At 43.0% G+C, this 18,137-nt stretch overlaps 1 protein-coding gene and 1 long non-coding RNA gene across 2 annotated transcripts; one reads left to right on the forward strand and one right to left on the reverse strand.

The window, feature by feature from the left end:
• Positions 1–1,240: 1,240 nt before the first annotated feature.
• Positions 1,241–9,167, reverse strand: LOC135280599 (uncharacterized). The gene is made up of 4 exons (XR_010347472.1): positions 8,961–9,167; positions 4,286–4,379; positions 1,847–1,932; positions 1,241–1,574 (listed from the first exon to the last, which is right to left on the reverse strand). It is a non-coding gene; the product is annotated as an uncharacterized LOC135280599 (long non-coding RNA).
• Positions 8,127–17,691, forward strand: LYSMD2 (LysM domain containing 2). The gene is made up of 3 exons (XM_064388668.1): positions 8,127–8,462; positions 11,733–12,070; positions 16,920–17,691. The coding sequence occupies exons 1-3, from the start codon at positions 8,265–8,267 to the stop codon at positions 16,969–16,971; spliced, it is 588 nt and encodes a 195-aa protein (XP_064244738.1). The 5' UTR covers positions 8,127–8,264; the 3' UTR covers positions 16,972–17,691.
• The last annotated feature ends 446 nt before the right edge of the window (positions 17,692–18,137 follow it).

Consider the following 18,137-nt stretch of genomic DNA (forward strand, 5'->3'; position numbering starts at 1 on the left):
GCAGTATTTGACAGAGATATTTCACACAGCCTCTCATAGGCCTTCATACACTCATACATGCCATATATTAATACACATATAGGTAGAACAATTGCCAAGAACAATCACCCAAAGGGTGGTGAGCAAGAATTAGCTGGTCATTACAGCAAGCACCTAAATAACCAGTCCTGAAAGACTCCCTAGAAGAGGGACTCCCAGACTCTGCATCTGAAATTATCTCACTTTCTGTCTTCACTTTATCTGAGTTCACAAACCATAGTGATACTTGAACAAACAAGCCTATCCCTAATTAAGTGTGTTAATGCAGGAAGAAATGATGGTATTTGCATATTGTGCAGGATGACAGAGGTTTACAGTACATAGGAAAAGCATTATCTTCTGTCTTTATGGAAAGATAAAAACATGAGAATATTCCCAACAGGACACACTTAGGTACCTGCCAGAAGAGCTAATTACATACAGGTAGGATTATACATCCCTTTGGACAATTGGTCTTCAGTGAAGCACAGAAACATGGAGTGCTCTTCAAATACCCTGGGAATGCTAAGAACAAAGTCCTCCCAAAAGACACCTCTCCCTTCACATAAAAACCCTTCCTCCTTTTTGTTTTTGCTTTTTACCTTGCAGGTAAAACAAGTCACATGCTGACACAGTTTTCAGTGGCCCAGAAAAACAACCATCTGAGTAAAACCAGTACACTAAGCCATGACCTACTGGCTGAGGAGCCAGCGTCCTTATGCTTCAGCAACACTGCTGCAAAGGCTGCAGCCTCTGGCACAGGGACACGGAATAAAGCTCAAAGCAGTAACGCCTCAAGTTGCTTTACCACAAACCACCTTTATCCTTTTATTAACTCCTGATGTTGTATTCTAACTTAATGTACTGTTGAGGTGCTCTGAAGCTCATTCAGGACCTTCATGCAGGCCCTTTGCTACATGACATTCCCTCCTAAGACCCAGTGGAGGTACTGCTTAGACAGGCTCAGAGATCTTTACCCTGTCACAGAAAAATGCTCTTCTGCAAACAGTTTCTATGGTAAAACCTTGAACTCATGTAAAGAAACAGTGCAACAGGTTGCAAGAAATAATCATATAAATTAAATTCAGAGGGCTTGTGATCAGATAAACACTTCAAAACATTACATTTCCTTCAGAATTACAGTTCTCCATCCTCTTGTAAAAGCTGAGGACACCGTTGGTGTCAGGGAGCTCCAGCTGCTGTGCCATAGCACTGCTGGGTAACCTCCAGCCGGTTCCTGCACAGAGCAGGCTGAGCAGCTGCTCCTGCTGGATGCTGACCCTGCAGCCCGCTGTGCTCGGGCCAGCAGGAACATTTACCTCCCAAAGGGCAGCAGGGCACCGGCCAGACAGCAGGAACAGCTCGGTCTCCCGTTGGGATCAATCAGCTGGTCGCCACTCGAGGGCAGCATTTCAGTAAAATAAAAAAGACATGGGAACAAAAATGAAGGACACCAAACTGCCGGACTGTGTTAGCTCACTGTGAGGATTTTGCTTGCAGACTGATCTTCAAGCTTGCTGTAGCTATTTAAACAGGGAGGCAACACGAGCAGAGAACTGAAGTGCAAGCAGTGAAGGAATATGAGGTCAATACCAGATAAATCTGAGCAGAGACTGTACAGGCACAGTAGTTTACATATGGCTTAGCTACCTAAAGGAAAAACGGATGCACGGACACCCGAGTCTCTCCCTCCTCCAACAGAAACATTTTATCCAAGAAAAAGTTTTCACTCAGAGCAGCCAACTCTCTTTTGACCAGATCTGAGGAAGTTCTTGTACAATGGTGACTTTAAAAGCTAAGGAGCAGCACCCAGTAACAGTCAGGATACAAAACAATGACCCACTTGGACCATCACCACCTTTTCACTTCAATAATGCCAAGGCACTTCCAGGGCCCACTGCTGAAGCAAGAAGCCTGTAAAAAAAATGCATGAATGCTGCTGGTTTAGTGCTCTACTTACACCAGCTAAAAATAGTCAGAGGCCAAAAACATACTCCAGTTTTGGACATTGAATGAAAACATGGGCTACAAGACCAATTAGATAAAATTAAAATATACCAACAGAAAGAAAATAAACACTGGTAAACTTTGTATGGAAGGCAAAGAGAGCTCTTAGAATAGAAACTTGTTACACAGCTTCATATGCACTCATGTAATTGTTTTGCCTTCTTATTCCAGAGAAGCTTTCCTTCACACAAGGACTCTGCTCTCAGAGGAGTGCCACAAGGGCCACCACCTTCAGCCTGGGGTGCTGTAGTCTGAGGCATCCTCTGCACTCAATAAATACAGGTGATTTCAGAAGTGACTCACAGCACATCAATGAAGCTGCCATTAATATCCATATTACATCCAGATTTACTGTGTTTGTTGTTTTTTAATCAAAAGAGTCTAAAGTGGGGGTTAATTGCACTGAATTTGAATTCAGCAGGAAAAGGAAGACACCGTTGCTCACTTGGCACCAGCAGGCTCAGCAGTGATGGCAGGGTGGCATCATGGTGAGGATCCTGTGAGGATCCCAGCTGTACCTGTGTTGTAGGTGCATGTGAACAGAGCACGCTTATGGGAAGCAGCCCAGGCAATGTGAATAGAAACACACAGAAGCTAAATTAAAAACATGTTGGAACCCAGAAGTATTCTTCAATGGTAATTGGTAATTTGACATTCATTTCACTCCAGAAACTGAAATCAAATATCCCATGATGAGGTCCAATGATAATGGAATGATTCAGAAGGTTCACTGTTCTTCACACACACTTACTTCCATGTTTTCAGCACTATTTTTGCCCTCCTCCCCTTCCAAAATGAGCATGATGTCCTGCCATCCTGCAGCAGGGTTTACATGGACAGCAACAGATTAGTAACATAAGGCAATTTCCCCAGCAAATCTCTGAGGCAGCTCAGGAGATAAAAGGTGCACTGCCAATGTCTCCTGTCACTAATGTGCTACCCAGAGCAAAAGGAAATGTGCTACTGAGGCATTGTGAAGTTAGTCAACATCGAGCCATCTGCTACATATAATCTCAGGCTGCACGTCATCAGCGAGGCATGAATGTAAAGAAGGCTCTAGCCTGACATTTTAGCTCTAAATTGAGTACATTTAATCCAGTAGTCATTGAAGGACAGCAGATACTGTCCCAGGGCACCTTCCTAACAATCGCTTCTTAATGTAGAACAGTGATTTATGTAGTTTATGATGTTAAAGGACATATAGGATGATGATGCTGCTCCAAATGTTCCCCCCTTCTGTACTGTTGGCTTCATTGCCTGATAACTTATAAACCAGAAAAAGCTGTAAACAATTGGATTTCAAGGATTTTATGACTTCAAGGAAAAAATTGATAAACCGTAAAAAAAGGTATAAACAAAATATGAGCAAAAAAAACCCCTGAAGGCCAGAGAGGGTCCCTGAAGAGCCAGTGGAGAGCTTGTCCCACCCTCCTCCAAAGCACTGTGAGCAGGAGCTCCCTGGCTGCCAAGTGCCTCATGCTGTAGGGAGTACTGCCTGCTGGCCCCATGTCCCAGGGCTAGTGCAGCCATGGATGGTGTCCTCTTAGACTGAGATGTGCAGAACATGGGGATTCCATCCTACATATTCAGCCCACCTGTTTTCAGTGAAAACAACTATGAAATTTTCAAGAACTGTCTGTCCTTTCAACATGCACAAGTAAAAAGCAAATATCAGTCAAAGGATGTAGTTAAGAAGGAGAGGCTGAGTGGTATCATCATTTTCCTGGAGGTCACACCAAAAACCACACGGCTGGAGTGTGGCAGCAGCTCTCTGGCCACAGAGATAAACAACTTTCCCAGGCATTGTCCTGGGGAAAAGTCTATGAGAAGATCAAAGAAAAGAATGAGATACAATTCTTATCTTCACTTGCTGCACCTGTTGTTGTGAACATGTGGAATGTGTTATGGAGATTTGTTTACCAAAGGGTGGTTTCTTAACCACTGCTTTCTTGGCCACTGGTGATGGTGTTTAGATTGAAGGACCAATTGGGTCCAGGTATATCGCAAATTTCCCCAGCAAATCGCAGCTGTCTATAAAAAACAATTGGTTTCTTAATAATATACTATAATAAAGATTATTGATCAGCCTTCTGAGAATCATGGAGTCACTGCTAATTATGACCAGTTCGGGGACGCCCTGCAATGATACTGGAGGAAACACAACATCTAGCAGGAGCTATCCCTTGCCATGGGACCCAAACTGGTTTCATCCTTTCCTGTGCAAGATTGCTCCTACCATAATGGGACTTGCAATACTCACATGGCTAAGTGGCAGATGATGGACTAGTAAAGCTGGAGGCAATGAAGAATAAATAATCATGCACCACAGTCCAGCTTAGAAAAATATTCAGGTTCTGCAAAGGGTAAGGAAGGGGAATTAATAAAACTTCACTAAAACTTTATACAAAGCCAAAAAAGCTCAAAGAATGCAAACACATAGCATATGATATTGCAACTTTGTCCTGTAACCTTAATAGAGAAACCCACAGTAACCCCTGCTAAGAGCATTAAATATTAATAATGGCTCCCAGCTGCTACAGCTACATAATGGGCTTATTTTGATGAGGAAGATGTGCACATCTTAAGTAATGTTCACCAGTTCAGATGATCCTACTTTCCTTTTGAAATTCATGCAAGACCCTCTCTCCTCGCTGCAATTAATTGAAGAACCCAGGGCTATTATTCTTAAAAGGCAGGATTTGTCTCTGATCTTTGTCCTATTTTTTCTGTCAGAGGTTACAACATGAGCAGAGGTGGACGGTTTAGCTTGATACACGACTCATTACCAGAGGGCAGCCTTCTTTTCCTCTGTACTGTCCTAATTAGTGCGAATCTGCCCACACAAATAGCCCACAAGGATGGGGTTTTTCATTGTTCTCTGTCCTACATCAGTGCAACTATTATAAATGGTAATGTTCCTGGCTTGCATCATCATAAACATCAAAGCTAGGAAACGCTCAGCTTCCATTTATCCTTTACTAAGCAAGCTTGAGCTTCTTTACTGGCAAAGTAGGTGATGAATAGCTGACCACTAACAGAGTGATTAATTAGCCAGAAGGCATTCTCTTCTCTTCTCTACTTACTTTATCATTAAATTATATGGCCACCATAACTAGACTGAGCTGATACTGATTTCTGTTTTAGAAGATTGCTGACTGTAGTCTGCTGATCCATGTAATATTTTTAAAAAAATCATGATCACTGTGCACTTAGTGATCTAGATATGAATGGTTCTCAATGATAAAATGGCAGCTAGATATCCAATACTCACTGGAAGTAACACAGACTTAAATACGGTTGGTTATTTAGAAGATTTATCATGAAGCGTTACTAAAAAGAAAAACCTCATCCTCAGAAATTCAGAATGACAGAAGAGGCAGAAAGTTACTTAATATTCACTAGAACTACCATTAACTACTACTGCATGAGTAAATATTGAAATATATATTTTCTGGCCTTAACCAATTCCTGTCCAAATATTTCATGTAAGAATGCAAAACCAATATTATCTAGGTCGGAACACGTCCCTGCTAGAGGATCTCCACTTGTGTGAGGTCAGACACAATTTTTAAAATGAAGTGTCATTAGCAAGACACTTCTAGTTTCTTCTGTAACTTGGAATGCAAATTAGAAGATACAGGTAAAAACGGGTTGCCTAAATGAAGATCTTGCTCAAATTTCTAACTCAATTTTTGTTTAGAGGGTATTCACTTCATGTAGAAAAAGAAGCAGTCAGCTAATCAGATCAAGTATCTTGGCAACATCCCAGATGCAAATGTTCCTCTGGCTATAATATGGATTTTGAGATAAGAGACAAACATTTACACAAATTGCTGACACAAAGGACAATCCAGAAACTCCAGGGAAAAAAAACCACCCTCATCTACCCTTGCAAAGGTTTATTACTAAAATAAAGCTTTCAATATTAAAATACCTGTGGTATCTTTATACTATCACAAGGGATGCTTCTGCTGTTGTCAGAATTGTGATAGCTGATTTAAAGTGTATTGCACACTCTTTCATACAAATAGAGTTTAAGATAACATTAGAGGGAATAATACTGTCTAATATTAGTGTACCTGTCAAGCACATTTCCAGACTAATTGATATTGCATGTTCAGCTGATTGTATCACTAATGTAAAACAACATTTCCATTTTCTCAAATTGCAGCTCCCCTTTACTAAGAGCCATTTTAGCTGAAGTAACTGGTCTGCGTGATTCCAGCTCCAGGCAGGCATCCAGATGTTTGTAACTTCCATTAATCAGCCTGAAGAGGCTGAAGCTGATCTCTGGCTCCACGCTGCACACACAGAAGACATTTTCAATAAGTGCTGACCTGCAGTTCAGCTCTTTGCTAGGTGGGTCATGGCTGAAGTGCTGATGCAGCTCTGCAGATCAGGTTGTTTCACAAGGACTTGAAAGCACTGAGATGTCATAATCTGGTTCTCACTTTCTAAAGCTGGGATAAACTCTACTGACATCCCTAGGGGAGCCTTCAACTTCCCAAATCTATTGTAGACTGCAGAAAAATGAAACTGAACCTTTTCTTGCCATCGGTTTAGAGTCTCTTGTACTGCTCTGGTCTGTCTGTGCATTGCCTACAGTCCCCATTCAGGAGTGTCACACTGGCTCCTCATGTGATGGTGAGGTGCTGATGTGTCAGTCCTTACCAGCAACTTGTGGTGCTTGCAGGACAACTTTTGTATTTTCCTAACTTACATCTGGAAACTTGAGCCCAGATTAACAATGTTTCTGAGATCTGTCTTGATTTTTACACTGTATTCCTTAAAGAGACTCCATGGCCACCACTGAACAAAATCTGAAAGTTACAACTAGGTATTATGTCAGGTTTGGTTTTTTTTTAAGATACTTGTGTGACTACGTACTGGACTGAGGAATGCTGAGGTTATGACATGCATGACTTTTTTGCTTAGGTTTAAGATAGAGATCTATTTTTCTAGGATTTCACAGGGAAAAAAAATTACACTATGCTGGTGTTACACACACACACTACCCAGATTCCCAGCCTGGCTGAGGTTGGAAGTGACCTTTGAGAGGTATCTTTTCCAACAGCCCTGCTCCAGCACAGGCACCCAGGGCAGGCTGCTCTGGACACTTGTTGGTATTTTGGTACGTGTTATGTCTGTACAGGGTGCACACATGTGCACCATCTATTTGTGACATACAGGTTTTGTTAGAAAGCTCCAGTTCAGCAACTGTGGATCAGCTTTCCAAGCCCACTGCCAGGTTTCTTGGCGAGAAGTACTCACTTAAGAACACATTACAATTAATTAGATGTAACATGTACTCCAATACCTGAAGGGAACTTCTGAGGCAAGACTATCTGCCAAGAGCCTGTAGTGACAGGCCAATGGGGAATGGGTTCAAACTGTAAGAAGGTAGGTTTAGATTAGATATTTGCAAAAAAAAATTTACGGTGATGCTAGTGAGGCACTGGAAGAGATTCCCAGGTAAGTTGTGGACACTCCACCCCTGGAGGTATTCAAGGCCAGGTTGGATGGGGCTCTGATCATCGTGGTCTAGTGGACAGTGAGAGGTCTGAAATAGGTGATCTTTAAGGTCCCTTCCAACCCAAAACATGTTACGGATTCTATGATTCAAAGTCACAAGTTATTTTCCTGGAATGAGTTTTCCCATTCTTACTGTTTCAATAAATCTGGCATAATTAGACTTTCATATTTGTGCACTTATGCCCGAATCACTCCTTTTTACACTCTGACGGACCGCACCACCGAGCCTGCCGCTGGCAAACGCGCTGGAGCCCGACCAGCCACGGGCACTGAGCGCCGGCTCTCGCCAGCGGCTACAGGGCAATCGTGCGCTCCGCGCGGGGCTCTGAGGGCTGCTCAGGGCTGCTGAGAACGGCTCAGAGCTGCTGAGGGCTGCTCGGAGCTGCTCAGGGCTGCTGAAGGCTGCTCGGAGCTGCTGAGGGCTGCTCGGAGCTGCTCAGGGCTGCTGAAGGCTGCTCGGAGCTGCTGAGGGCTGCTCGGAGCTGCTCAGGGCTGCTGAGGGCCCGGCCCGGCTCTCCCCAGGCCGCCGCGGCCGGCGGCGCGGGGCGGGCGCTCCCCGCGCATGCGGCCTCTCCGCGCCGGGCGGGGCTGCCGGGCCGAGCCGGGGCTTCCGCCGGGGCCGGGCCCGTGTCCGGCGCGCCGGGGCCGGGGCCGGGGCGATGCCCGGGGCGGCGGCGCGGGGCCGCGGGCGCTGAGCGGGCGGGAGCATGGCCGAGGCGCTGCGCCAGGAGCCGGCGGGCGGGCCCGAGTCGGAGGCCGAGCTGTCGCAGCGGCTCGCCCGCACCAAGGCCCGCTCGTACGGCAGCACGGCGAGCGTGGCCGCGCCGCTGGCCGAGCGCTACGTGGAGCACCGGCTGAGCGCCGGGGACACGCTGCAGGGCATCGCCCTCAAGTACGGCGTCACGGTAAGGGAGCACCGCCGGCGGGGCCGGGAGCGGCGCTTGGAGCCGGAGAGTGGCCTGGGCTGGAAGAGACCGTAAAGATCATCCGGTTCCAAACCCCGTGCCGCTAGACCAGGCTGCTCAGAGCTCCATCCAGCCTGGCCTTGGACACCTGCAGGGATGGGGCAGCCACAGCATCTCCTCCATAGCCTGGAGAATACAGCCCCGATAGTGGGGGAAGCTGGGCCAGAGTGACAGCAAGAATGCCCCCACAGGGCATTGCCTACACACAGGGCAGGGAACGGTGTGGGTGCGGTGTGGGTTTTAGTTTCAGCATTTAGAATGCTGGCAGCAGAAGTCACGGCCTGCCCGGAGGGGTCAGCACGCAGCGCTGGTGCCCGGGGCGGGCAGGGCGCCTGGGGAAGTGCTCACAGCTGCTCCACCATGAACCTGTACTCACACCGCTGTGCACTGCTACACTCACTGCTGGCTAAAAACGGAGATCAGGGTAATCAAACTTACCCTTAAAAAAGCATTCTTTTGAGCTTGACACACAGGCTTCAAGAGAAGGAATTTCTTCCAGTAGCTTCAGGGCTAAGCATTGTTCCGTTGTGCTCTGCCTACCAGTCCAGAGGTGAAACACATGTATCACTGATTTCAAAGTGTTGCTGCTTTTGTGCTCACTTTCTAGGGAGAAAGAAAGTTCATTTCTGAGAAAAATGTTGAAAGTCTTACACGAGCCTAGGACATGCAGAGTCCAGTAAAGTCTTCCAGCAGGCCCTTCTACTTCCATTCCAGATGGAGCAGGAATGACCCACCCTGCTTCATTCCCACTTACGTGGAGCCCGTATTCCAGTGTGCAGCTTCAGTAGTCCCAACACAGAAAATTGCTCAGGGCTGAGCAGCTGATGAGTGTGGCACTGGTACCGTCAGTGCCACTTGGACAGCAGCTGCAAACAGCACCTTCCAGCTGGGCTCCTTCTAGAAGAGCTACAGTGTAGTGTCCAACTATTAGGTTCTGACTGGAGTGGCTTCTTTTCCTCCTCTTGGTCTGCAAGATCTACTAAAACCTTCTATCACCTTCAACAATACAAACCCATCACTAAAATAGTAGTTTTCTAGAAAAAAGGCATTCCTAAGCTATTTACTGCTCCCTTTCAGCTAAAGTGAAGTTGTGAATCAAACCTGTACAAACACCTCTAAGCTGCGAACCATAAATTTTGTTTATGAATTTCATAAGTTTTTGCTGTGCTAATGATGTAAAATCCACATGTTGGGATTTTTCCCAACATCTCATTGGTTATTTGATTTAATAAGTGTTCTGCTTAAGAAGCCAGAGCTGCATCATTATAGACTGCAGTTGAGAGAGGTTGAACTGACATGAAATGTCCCTCAGAGCAATGACAAGTTCAGCAAAATCAGCCATTGTGTTCATGTTTCCATGGGTTTCAGCCCAGGGTAGGAACGTATGCAAACACATTTGCTTTCAGCAGAATGCAGGCTGTTGTGTGTCCACACAATGACAGAGACAGATTTCTTCTAAAGAGTCCTTCTGTTTGCTTCCTGCATCATGTATTCTTGGCTGCAAGTGAGAGTTGTAATGGAAACATCACAATTATCTTTGGCTGCCATTGCCTCCAGTATTACTGGTTTTAGGACTTTTCCCTGTGGTTTTCCTCACTGGGAGCTAATTTGTAGCCAGAGACATCCTGTCCAGTGGCTGCCTTTGCATGACTTGGCATAGACAGTTCAAGATAGATAAAAATACCATGCTGGGGAGAGGGATCAGTGTGCTTTGTTTGGCCTCATCCTCTGCCCTTCACCCCCTCCCCCAGATACTGCCTATTAATCTTTAGAACTTGCATTTGTTGTATTTTCCTTTTGAGTAAATTAACACTGGGAATTCATGTTTATGGTTCAGCCAATTTATGGTTCAGTGCAAGTGCTGTATCCCTTTTAGGGGAAAAGGACTATATTTCATTGTCAGTAGAAGCAGTTTTGATTAATTAGTTCTGTACCAGTTTACAGCTTCAGTTAAAATTTTAAAATATAAGCATGTGCTGAATCTTTTGCTTTTTCACTATGCTAGATTGTAGCTAATGGGCATTACTTCAGTTGTTCTAGTACTAAAAAAAGAAAACTCTTGTTAAATCCTGCTCTCCATCCACCTCTGAATGTACAGAGTCACACTGAGTTGTAGGAGTTGTATTGCACATATGAAATAACCTGCTCATGGCTGAGGGATGTTCTTTTTAGAACCAAGTACTTTCCTTTTCATTACTGCTCCGTGCAGAGGTACAGACTCCCAAATGCTATGAGCTGGTATTTTGGGAAGAAATAACCAGAGGTAAAGTTACAGTGAAATAGGAGAGAGAATAGCAGTGCAGTGCATTATTTATCAGCTATTGAAGCATCACCTTCCAACTCCCCTGCTGTAGGCTCTCAATTTTCAGCTTCTGTATTGTATTTTTCCAGAAAAGCTCCAGCTAGTATTTTGAACTTTTTTATACCTATCAAGACAGACAACTTATAGAGATTTTAACAATTGACATTCACCCTAGAGCCATCAGAAGTCTCAGTGAGACCAAACTCTTACTAAGTCAGGTGAACTTCCTTTATACCCTGCAGATAAATGAAGGTGCTCATAAATGAAGCTTGGGAAAGAACTTGCACCCTTATACTCTTTGAGCCTTACTAAAAATGGTTTCCAAGCTTTAGGAGCTGGAAGAGTAGTGATCTTCTCTTGCTTGTGACACTGGATATTAGCTGTTCAGTTTTTAAATGTGATTATTCAATCTAAGCCTTTCACCATTTCAGTCATCTGCATCAACAGGTTGAACCCTCATGGTAGTTTTATCCCCCTTGTTTGGATTCTGCATCATTTTTACCAGAGAGTTCACCTACAGGAGCTGCTAGCAGTTCTGAACCTTATTCTAATATAAATCCAAATCAAAAGTACGTTTGTGGTAGAATTTTTGCTCTTTGGTAGGCTGTTCCTGTGAGCATGCATAGAGACTGCAAGACTGTTCAAGGACAGCATCTTTAGGTAGTGCAAGACTTTTAAAAAAGCAGTATTGTGGAGTGAAGTGCACATAAAGCTATGGTGTTAGCAAGGCTGAAACAGAACGTGCACTCTGGAATCACTCTGAATGCAAACAAATTCACTCCTGAAATAATTGCTGCTGCAAAGAAAGTATAGATTTATCTTAACTAAAGATTGTGTACTACTTGAGAAAGTTAATGCTTTATGCTTTGCCAAAACCTAATGGCTTATATTTTTTCTATCTTTTTCAGATGGAACAAATAAAGAGGGCAAATAAACTTTTCACTAATGACTGTATATTTCTGAGGAAAACACTGAATATTCCGGTTATATCAGAGAAACCATTACTGTTCAATGGACTCAATTCACTGGAGTCTCCTGAGAATGAAACTGTTGACAGCTCCCCTTCTTGTGATGAAGGACCAGTGGCAGTTCAGGAAGAAAGTAGTTCTTCTCCCAGTCCTCCAGAGCCTGACAATCAGCCCACTGCACCAGAAGAATTATCTGCCAAAGATTTCCTACAGAGATTGGACTTGCAGATTAAGTTATCCAAACAAGCAGCCAGAAAACTAAAAGATGACAATGTCAGGTAAATGCCACTTTTGGTGTTAAACGTGGTAATCTCACCCTGAAGGCATTGCAGTCTAAGCTGACCCCTCTTTGTGGGGTCTCAGCATCTGTGGTTTTTATTTGTCAACAGCAAGTGCCTGCTATTCTCATGACCAGGTACATTCAGAGCACAGGGAAGGCTGGAGTGTTTTCACATCTTATCACACTTGTCAGTTACTTTCTTTTGAATTGGTTGCATGAAAGGAAAAATAGTTGCTGAAACTCAAAACCTTCTCTGAGCAAACTCATCCACTTCCATTGTTATATTTGAAGCAACATAGAGCATCTATCAAAATACACTGCTGCTGACTTTCAGATCATTAGATGTACGTACCTACCACAGATCAGAGTAGGTGTTGACCCAGCAGTTAAAGTGCGTAACAGGAAACCACAGTCCCTGCCAGAGGAAGGCAATTATTTTAACATCCCTTCAACAAAACAGCATGCTAATTTGAAGAAGAAAATTCACTTAGACATTGCTGCACCATGAGCAGAGCCAATACAGTGGAAGTGACACTGCACAAATGGTACACTGCTGCCACTAATTCCCATTTCCTGTACTGCTTCAGTTACAAATTGGGAACTGTGGACCTGGTACCAAGTCACCTCCCAAGAAATAATGTATACAGGAGGATGAGTTATTTTCCCACCTCCTGTGCAGATTTGGCAGGTAATGCTGTTGAATGCATGTAACAGGTTTTTATTGGTCAGGATGTTACAGGAAGCATGAAGTACAGAGCTGCAGGCAGTCTGCTGAGCAGGATGTTGCCCAAAGCTTCTGAAGAGAAATAGCTTCCTGTGCATCTGATATTCTTCATAATAATCCCTTCTACATCACTGCCCCTGGCTTTCCTTTATGGCTCACAAAAGCCATCCTTGCCTTGTCCTCTCCAACAGTCAGACAGGACAGACCCCTTTATACCGTGGCAGGAAGGGGCAAAGGACCAAAGCTGATGGTTCTACTGCAGAGGACAGGAGTAGAGAGAGACCATTGCCTAAAACCTTGGAGATCCTTTTAGCTGTGTACCATCAATGGTATGTCTGGGTCCAGACTGGAAGGTGGCAACATTCCTTTACATTCCTTTCTGTGCTCCAGCAGCTCCTAAGAAGGCACCTGTTCTCCTTCCTGCCCAGTCCTTTCATGTCCCTTGCTTGGAGCAGAAAGCCTTTGGAAATTGGACAGCCATGTTAATAAACCAGCCTCATGAATATGCAAGTTTTCTGTTCTTAGAGTGTAAACCATTTATGAAATTAGAGTGCTGTTTCCAGCTGCTCTGGCCTGTATTCAGGTTGCCTTGTCAAGGCCTGTTTAGAACCTGATGTGCCAACACTCCAAATACTTCTGTGCCTGCTTAAGAGTACCAAAGGAGCACCTGGAGTTCATCCACTACCACCAAAAGGAACATTGGAGCTCACAAAACTGCAAGCAGAAGCAGACTATCAGCTCATGAAGTTAAAGAGGCAAAACTTCTCACCATACCATGAGCCTGATTTGACAGATGGTGAGAACCACATCCACTAAATTGCTCTTTACTTTAGCCTCCTTTAAGTTGCCAAGAATGCATGTGCAGATGTACACTGATTTGGATTAAACCGCACACCCTGTGCTACAAAGGCAGCTTAGAGTGAATTATATTGTTTAATTAGAACTCTTAGAGTCACTCCCTTAAGTGATCTTAAAGGAATAAAGTTTAGGTAAAAAAATTGGGGAGCACATAGTTGCAGATTTAGTCTAGATATTAAACTATAATAGCTGTGCAAGCAGATGAGCATAGAAGGTTATAGAATGTGATCCACTCAGTTTGTGCCAGCTGCCTTTCACTATTAGAGTTTATATAAGCACATGGCTAGATTTACATGTAATAGTACCTTTACTAGAGTTTCATTGAGCAAGAAATCATGAGTTAATGAGTCATTAATCATGCGTATTCACCCAAGATGCAGCTCAAGGCAATAAAGCCTTTTTGTTTTGAGCAATGTTTTTATAGTAGGCCAGGCGAAATGCAAAAGGATTAATACAGTTCTCTGTAGCATATGTTATTAATGCATGTATTTGTATATTAGGGAACAATACTCATTATAAAGCAGTTGTGATAGTTTGAGAAAATACATTCACTTGGTCACTTGCCTTGACCTGAACCTAGGAAAGAGTGTGGTCTTGAAGCCTTCCAAACTGAGATAATTTGCCCAATAATTTTTCACCCTTGTTGGCTATCAGCTGAGAAAAGAGGCTCAGCAAAGGAGGCTGTCTGTGGAGAATCCTTTCAGACATCCCAAAACTAACAACTCAGATTGCTGCCTTGTTTAATTGTGCATTCTAGAAGCATCCAAGCATTTGAGTGTACTTGCAGTCAGGTGTCCTTGCTCTTACAGAAGTGGTTATTGTGGCCTGATGCACACCATAGCTTGGAGGAGACTTCTTTCAGTTCCTGTAACCCACTGGGCAAAGTGGCGACAGCAAACAGGAAGAGACAGCACTACAGAGTGTTGTAATGCTGTGCTGTGCTGTTCCTTTTCCATCCCCTGAAGGAGAATGTTGCTATGACTTAGCACTTTGCTATTTTAAGCATCTTAAAAGTGAAGTAAATTGTTTGGTCATTAAACATACACACACTGCCATGGTGGTGCTTGTGGGTCACAGACCAGATCTACTAGTATATAATTTTATTTCATGTAAAGCTCAGCTTCTTTTTAGGCCATCAGAACAGACTTGTACTTGCTCTGTATGGTTCTAAGATCTATATGAATATTATTTCCTGGTCGTTACCCTGGCTTGGGGTAGGGTGGCAGAGCCTGGCACTGCAGCCTGGAACAGAAGACAGAAGCTGTTCTTGCTGAGCAGTTCCAGGCCTTGGTCAGAAATGTACTTTGCACATTACACTGTCACTGCTTTGCTCAGTTCCAGCATAACAAGCTGCTTTATCATTCTTAAGAGCCTGCCCTGTAGAGAAGCCCCTCAAAGCTCCCATAGCCCCAGTGCTGGCTTCTGCCCTCTGGTGACAACTGCCACCTGTATCCGAGTGCACCCTGCACAAGGGAGGTGGGGACAAACAGCCTAACTCATTTCAGTCCAGTGTTTGGCTGTTGCCAGGTCAGGATGGATGGTATTCCTATAAGGCTTTCAAGAAGCCTTAAAATTCTGATTCTAGCAGCCTTTGATTAGAAGGAAGGTCTTTTTGCTATAGTTCTGCCACATTTTATTCTCCTAAACCAGGAAACATAACAAAACTAAGTAGTACAAAGTAATTTCCAGTGTAGAGCATAGAAAGTTTCTCCCCTACTAGAGTCTAAGCTCTGAAAATAAGAGTTCTCCTTCATCCTCACACAAGCTAGCAGGAGATTGTTACTTGCAAGTAAGTTCTGCACATGTGGCTAGACACTCACTCCAGAAGTGCATATGTTGGAACTTCAGAATGTACTTTTTCAAATATTTAGCTTGTTAAAATTGTTATGGTTGAATTTTAAAGTCCTGCAGTCCAGTCTTACAAGCTTGGTGTGTTGATAGGTTTCAATTCTGAAAAAAGCTTTAAAATGTCTTGAGAGAATTTATAAGTAAAAGTGGCTTAGTCCTTTTCCAACTAAACATGAGTTACTTGCTTTCTTACTTCACTGTCATGCCATGTATCATGGAAAGCTTATGCATATGATACATTATTAGAATTACAGTATTCCATGGCAGTTTGGATGCAGAACTGGATATAACAAAGGATACAATTTAAATGTTTACAGATATCTGCATCCTTGGTATGGGCTTGGTAGCATCACTAATGTAAACAGATGTAGATTTGTAAGGAAGGCTAAAAATCTGCTCTCAGTACTACTGTAACCACACATCCCTGAAATAACAACCAGTTTCATCCCAAACTTGTTTTTTTGAGGTTTGAAATTTTATTTATCATGTTTATTAGGGAAAAGTCTTCATGGTTTTGATATTGAAATAATTAATTTTAACCTTATAGCATTATTAGACTCTTTGGATAACTGTACCTTTGTATGAAGGTACACAGAGTATTAAAAGCAATCCTTTCACAGTGTAACAGCTGTAAAGCCCTTCTGTTCTTAGCAAAACACTGAACTTGGCAGCAGCTTTAAGGCTGGACTCTCAGGAACAAAACTTGGAAGCTACAGTAGTACAAAGCAGTGACCTTTGGGGAGCTTGGCATCCTTGATGCTGCACTGCAATAGATTTACATAACCCCTTCTTTTACAGGCAATATTGCCAAGTGAACAGCAGGCAGACTGATTTCCTTGAGGATGTTTTAAAAGCAACATTACTTTGCTTTATCCACTTATTGCACTAACAATAGCATTTGGGAGCAATTGCTTTTTCCTAAGAAAATCCAAGTGATCAGTCTCAGTGGGGATTGATGTAAGGGAAGTATACATCAGGAACAGCTTGCAGCATCAGGACACAGATCCACCCACAGCTATGACTGACTGCTCCTGTTCTTGCTTCATTTGGTCTCTCTGTCCCTCCTGCCATTCAAAATGTTGAAACAAACCTCTAACTAAGCTTCATTTTTTTTAAAGAAGAAATGAAAAGGAACTCCAGCATGCCCTCCACCTTGTTATCCTTTAAGTTCTTCTTATTGATTTGATCAAGAATACTTTTTAAAATACATTCTGATGTTGAACTTACACAGCTTTACTCACTTTCAGCATTATCTCAGGAGCTCCAGAGATGTGTAAATTACAGTATTATGTTGCAAATATTCCTGTTAGGCAAGGCTGGCATGGCCTATTTTGACCCACTAGGAAAACTGCATTTTCATTACAGTTTTACTGTTGAGAATGGTATGCTCCTGACCTGATGATCATTTTCTTTCTAGAGAGGAGGAGAATGAGGAAAGTCCCTATGCAACTTCTTCGTATCACCAGTAGAAGACAGATGTGATGGCCTGAAAACTTTCCATGAAATCAGTTCTTACAGAACTAAGCAGTCAATAATTCAAAACCCAAGTCTTTTGGACTCATCCTCTTGATGTACTTAAAAGAAGTCATGAATGGGTAATTGCACTGAAATTATGACCTCTTCTGCCTTCCATAGGTTCATGTCCTTATGTTATATCAATAAAAGGTTTAAGCCTTCCAAAACTAGCAATGGCCTTTTTACCCCTCTGTGCAAACTGTAGCATGGTAGCAACTATATATCCCTGAGGTCACCTTTATGCAGGATGTTGATCTTTAGTAAAGATTTTGTAAATACTTGTTAAAGTGAAATTTGTTTTAAGTATTTAAAAATATTAAATAAGTTTGCTTGTAAATGACAAATGATGGAAGTAATAGGAATTTACTTATTCTGCAAACATAGGCAAGTTTACTGTGAAAGTTTTGTCTATTTCAGGGCTGCAGAACTTGCCTGAAAATCTTGTATGTGTCTGTGTGTGGTTATGATGTATTCCTAGAAAGGGAAATTCAGCTTGTGTTGATGAATTAAAGCCTTTTTGATTAAAGAACTGTTTGCATATTGGATTTCTACTCATGAAAGGGATGAGTTACACAGAGTTTTTTTTTGGGAGATATGACATTGGAATATCAGATGTGTGTTCTTGTGTGCAATTAAATTTTGTGTGGTTTTAATTTAATAAAATACCAAAAATACTGGTGTGTGTCTTCATAATGAAGTCAGCTTGGTTCTAGCCTGTTTTTAGGGAAGAATGGTTTGTCTAGTTTCACAAAGGATTAGATTATAATTTCAGGGTAATATCTTTACCTTACCCATATCACTCACCCTGCTAAGTGAGACCTGCAAGAGCTGTCTGCCCTAGTTGTGCAGTTTGTTAAGATGAATAAGAGGCACTTCTTTCACAACCTTCCCTGTTGTGAGAAGATGTGCCAGTACTCTGATCTGCAAGTGGACCCCATCTGCAGCTCAGGGAGACAGAGTGCAACCTGCAATCAGGGTGTTAGCAACTTCTTATTAATATCCTATATTTTTTCACCACAGATTCCATAAAACGTAGAAAAGTTTTGTCATTAAAGGTATGATGGATGCCCACTGAAACAGATGCAGTTTCCCATCATTTAGCTAAACAGTATCACACTAA

This window comes from Passer domesticus, chromosome 14, assembly GCF_036417665.1.
Source record: "Passer domesticus isolate bPasDom1 chromosome 14, bPasDom1.hap1, whole genome shotgun sequence".
Taxonomy (NCBI): Eukaryota; Metazoa; Chordata; class Aves; order Passeriformes; family Passeridae; genus Passer; species Passer domesticus.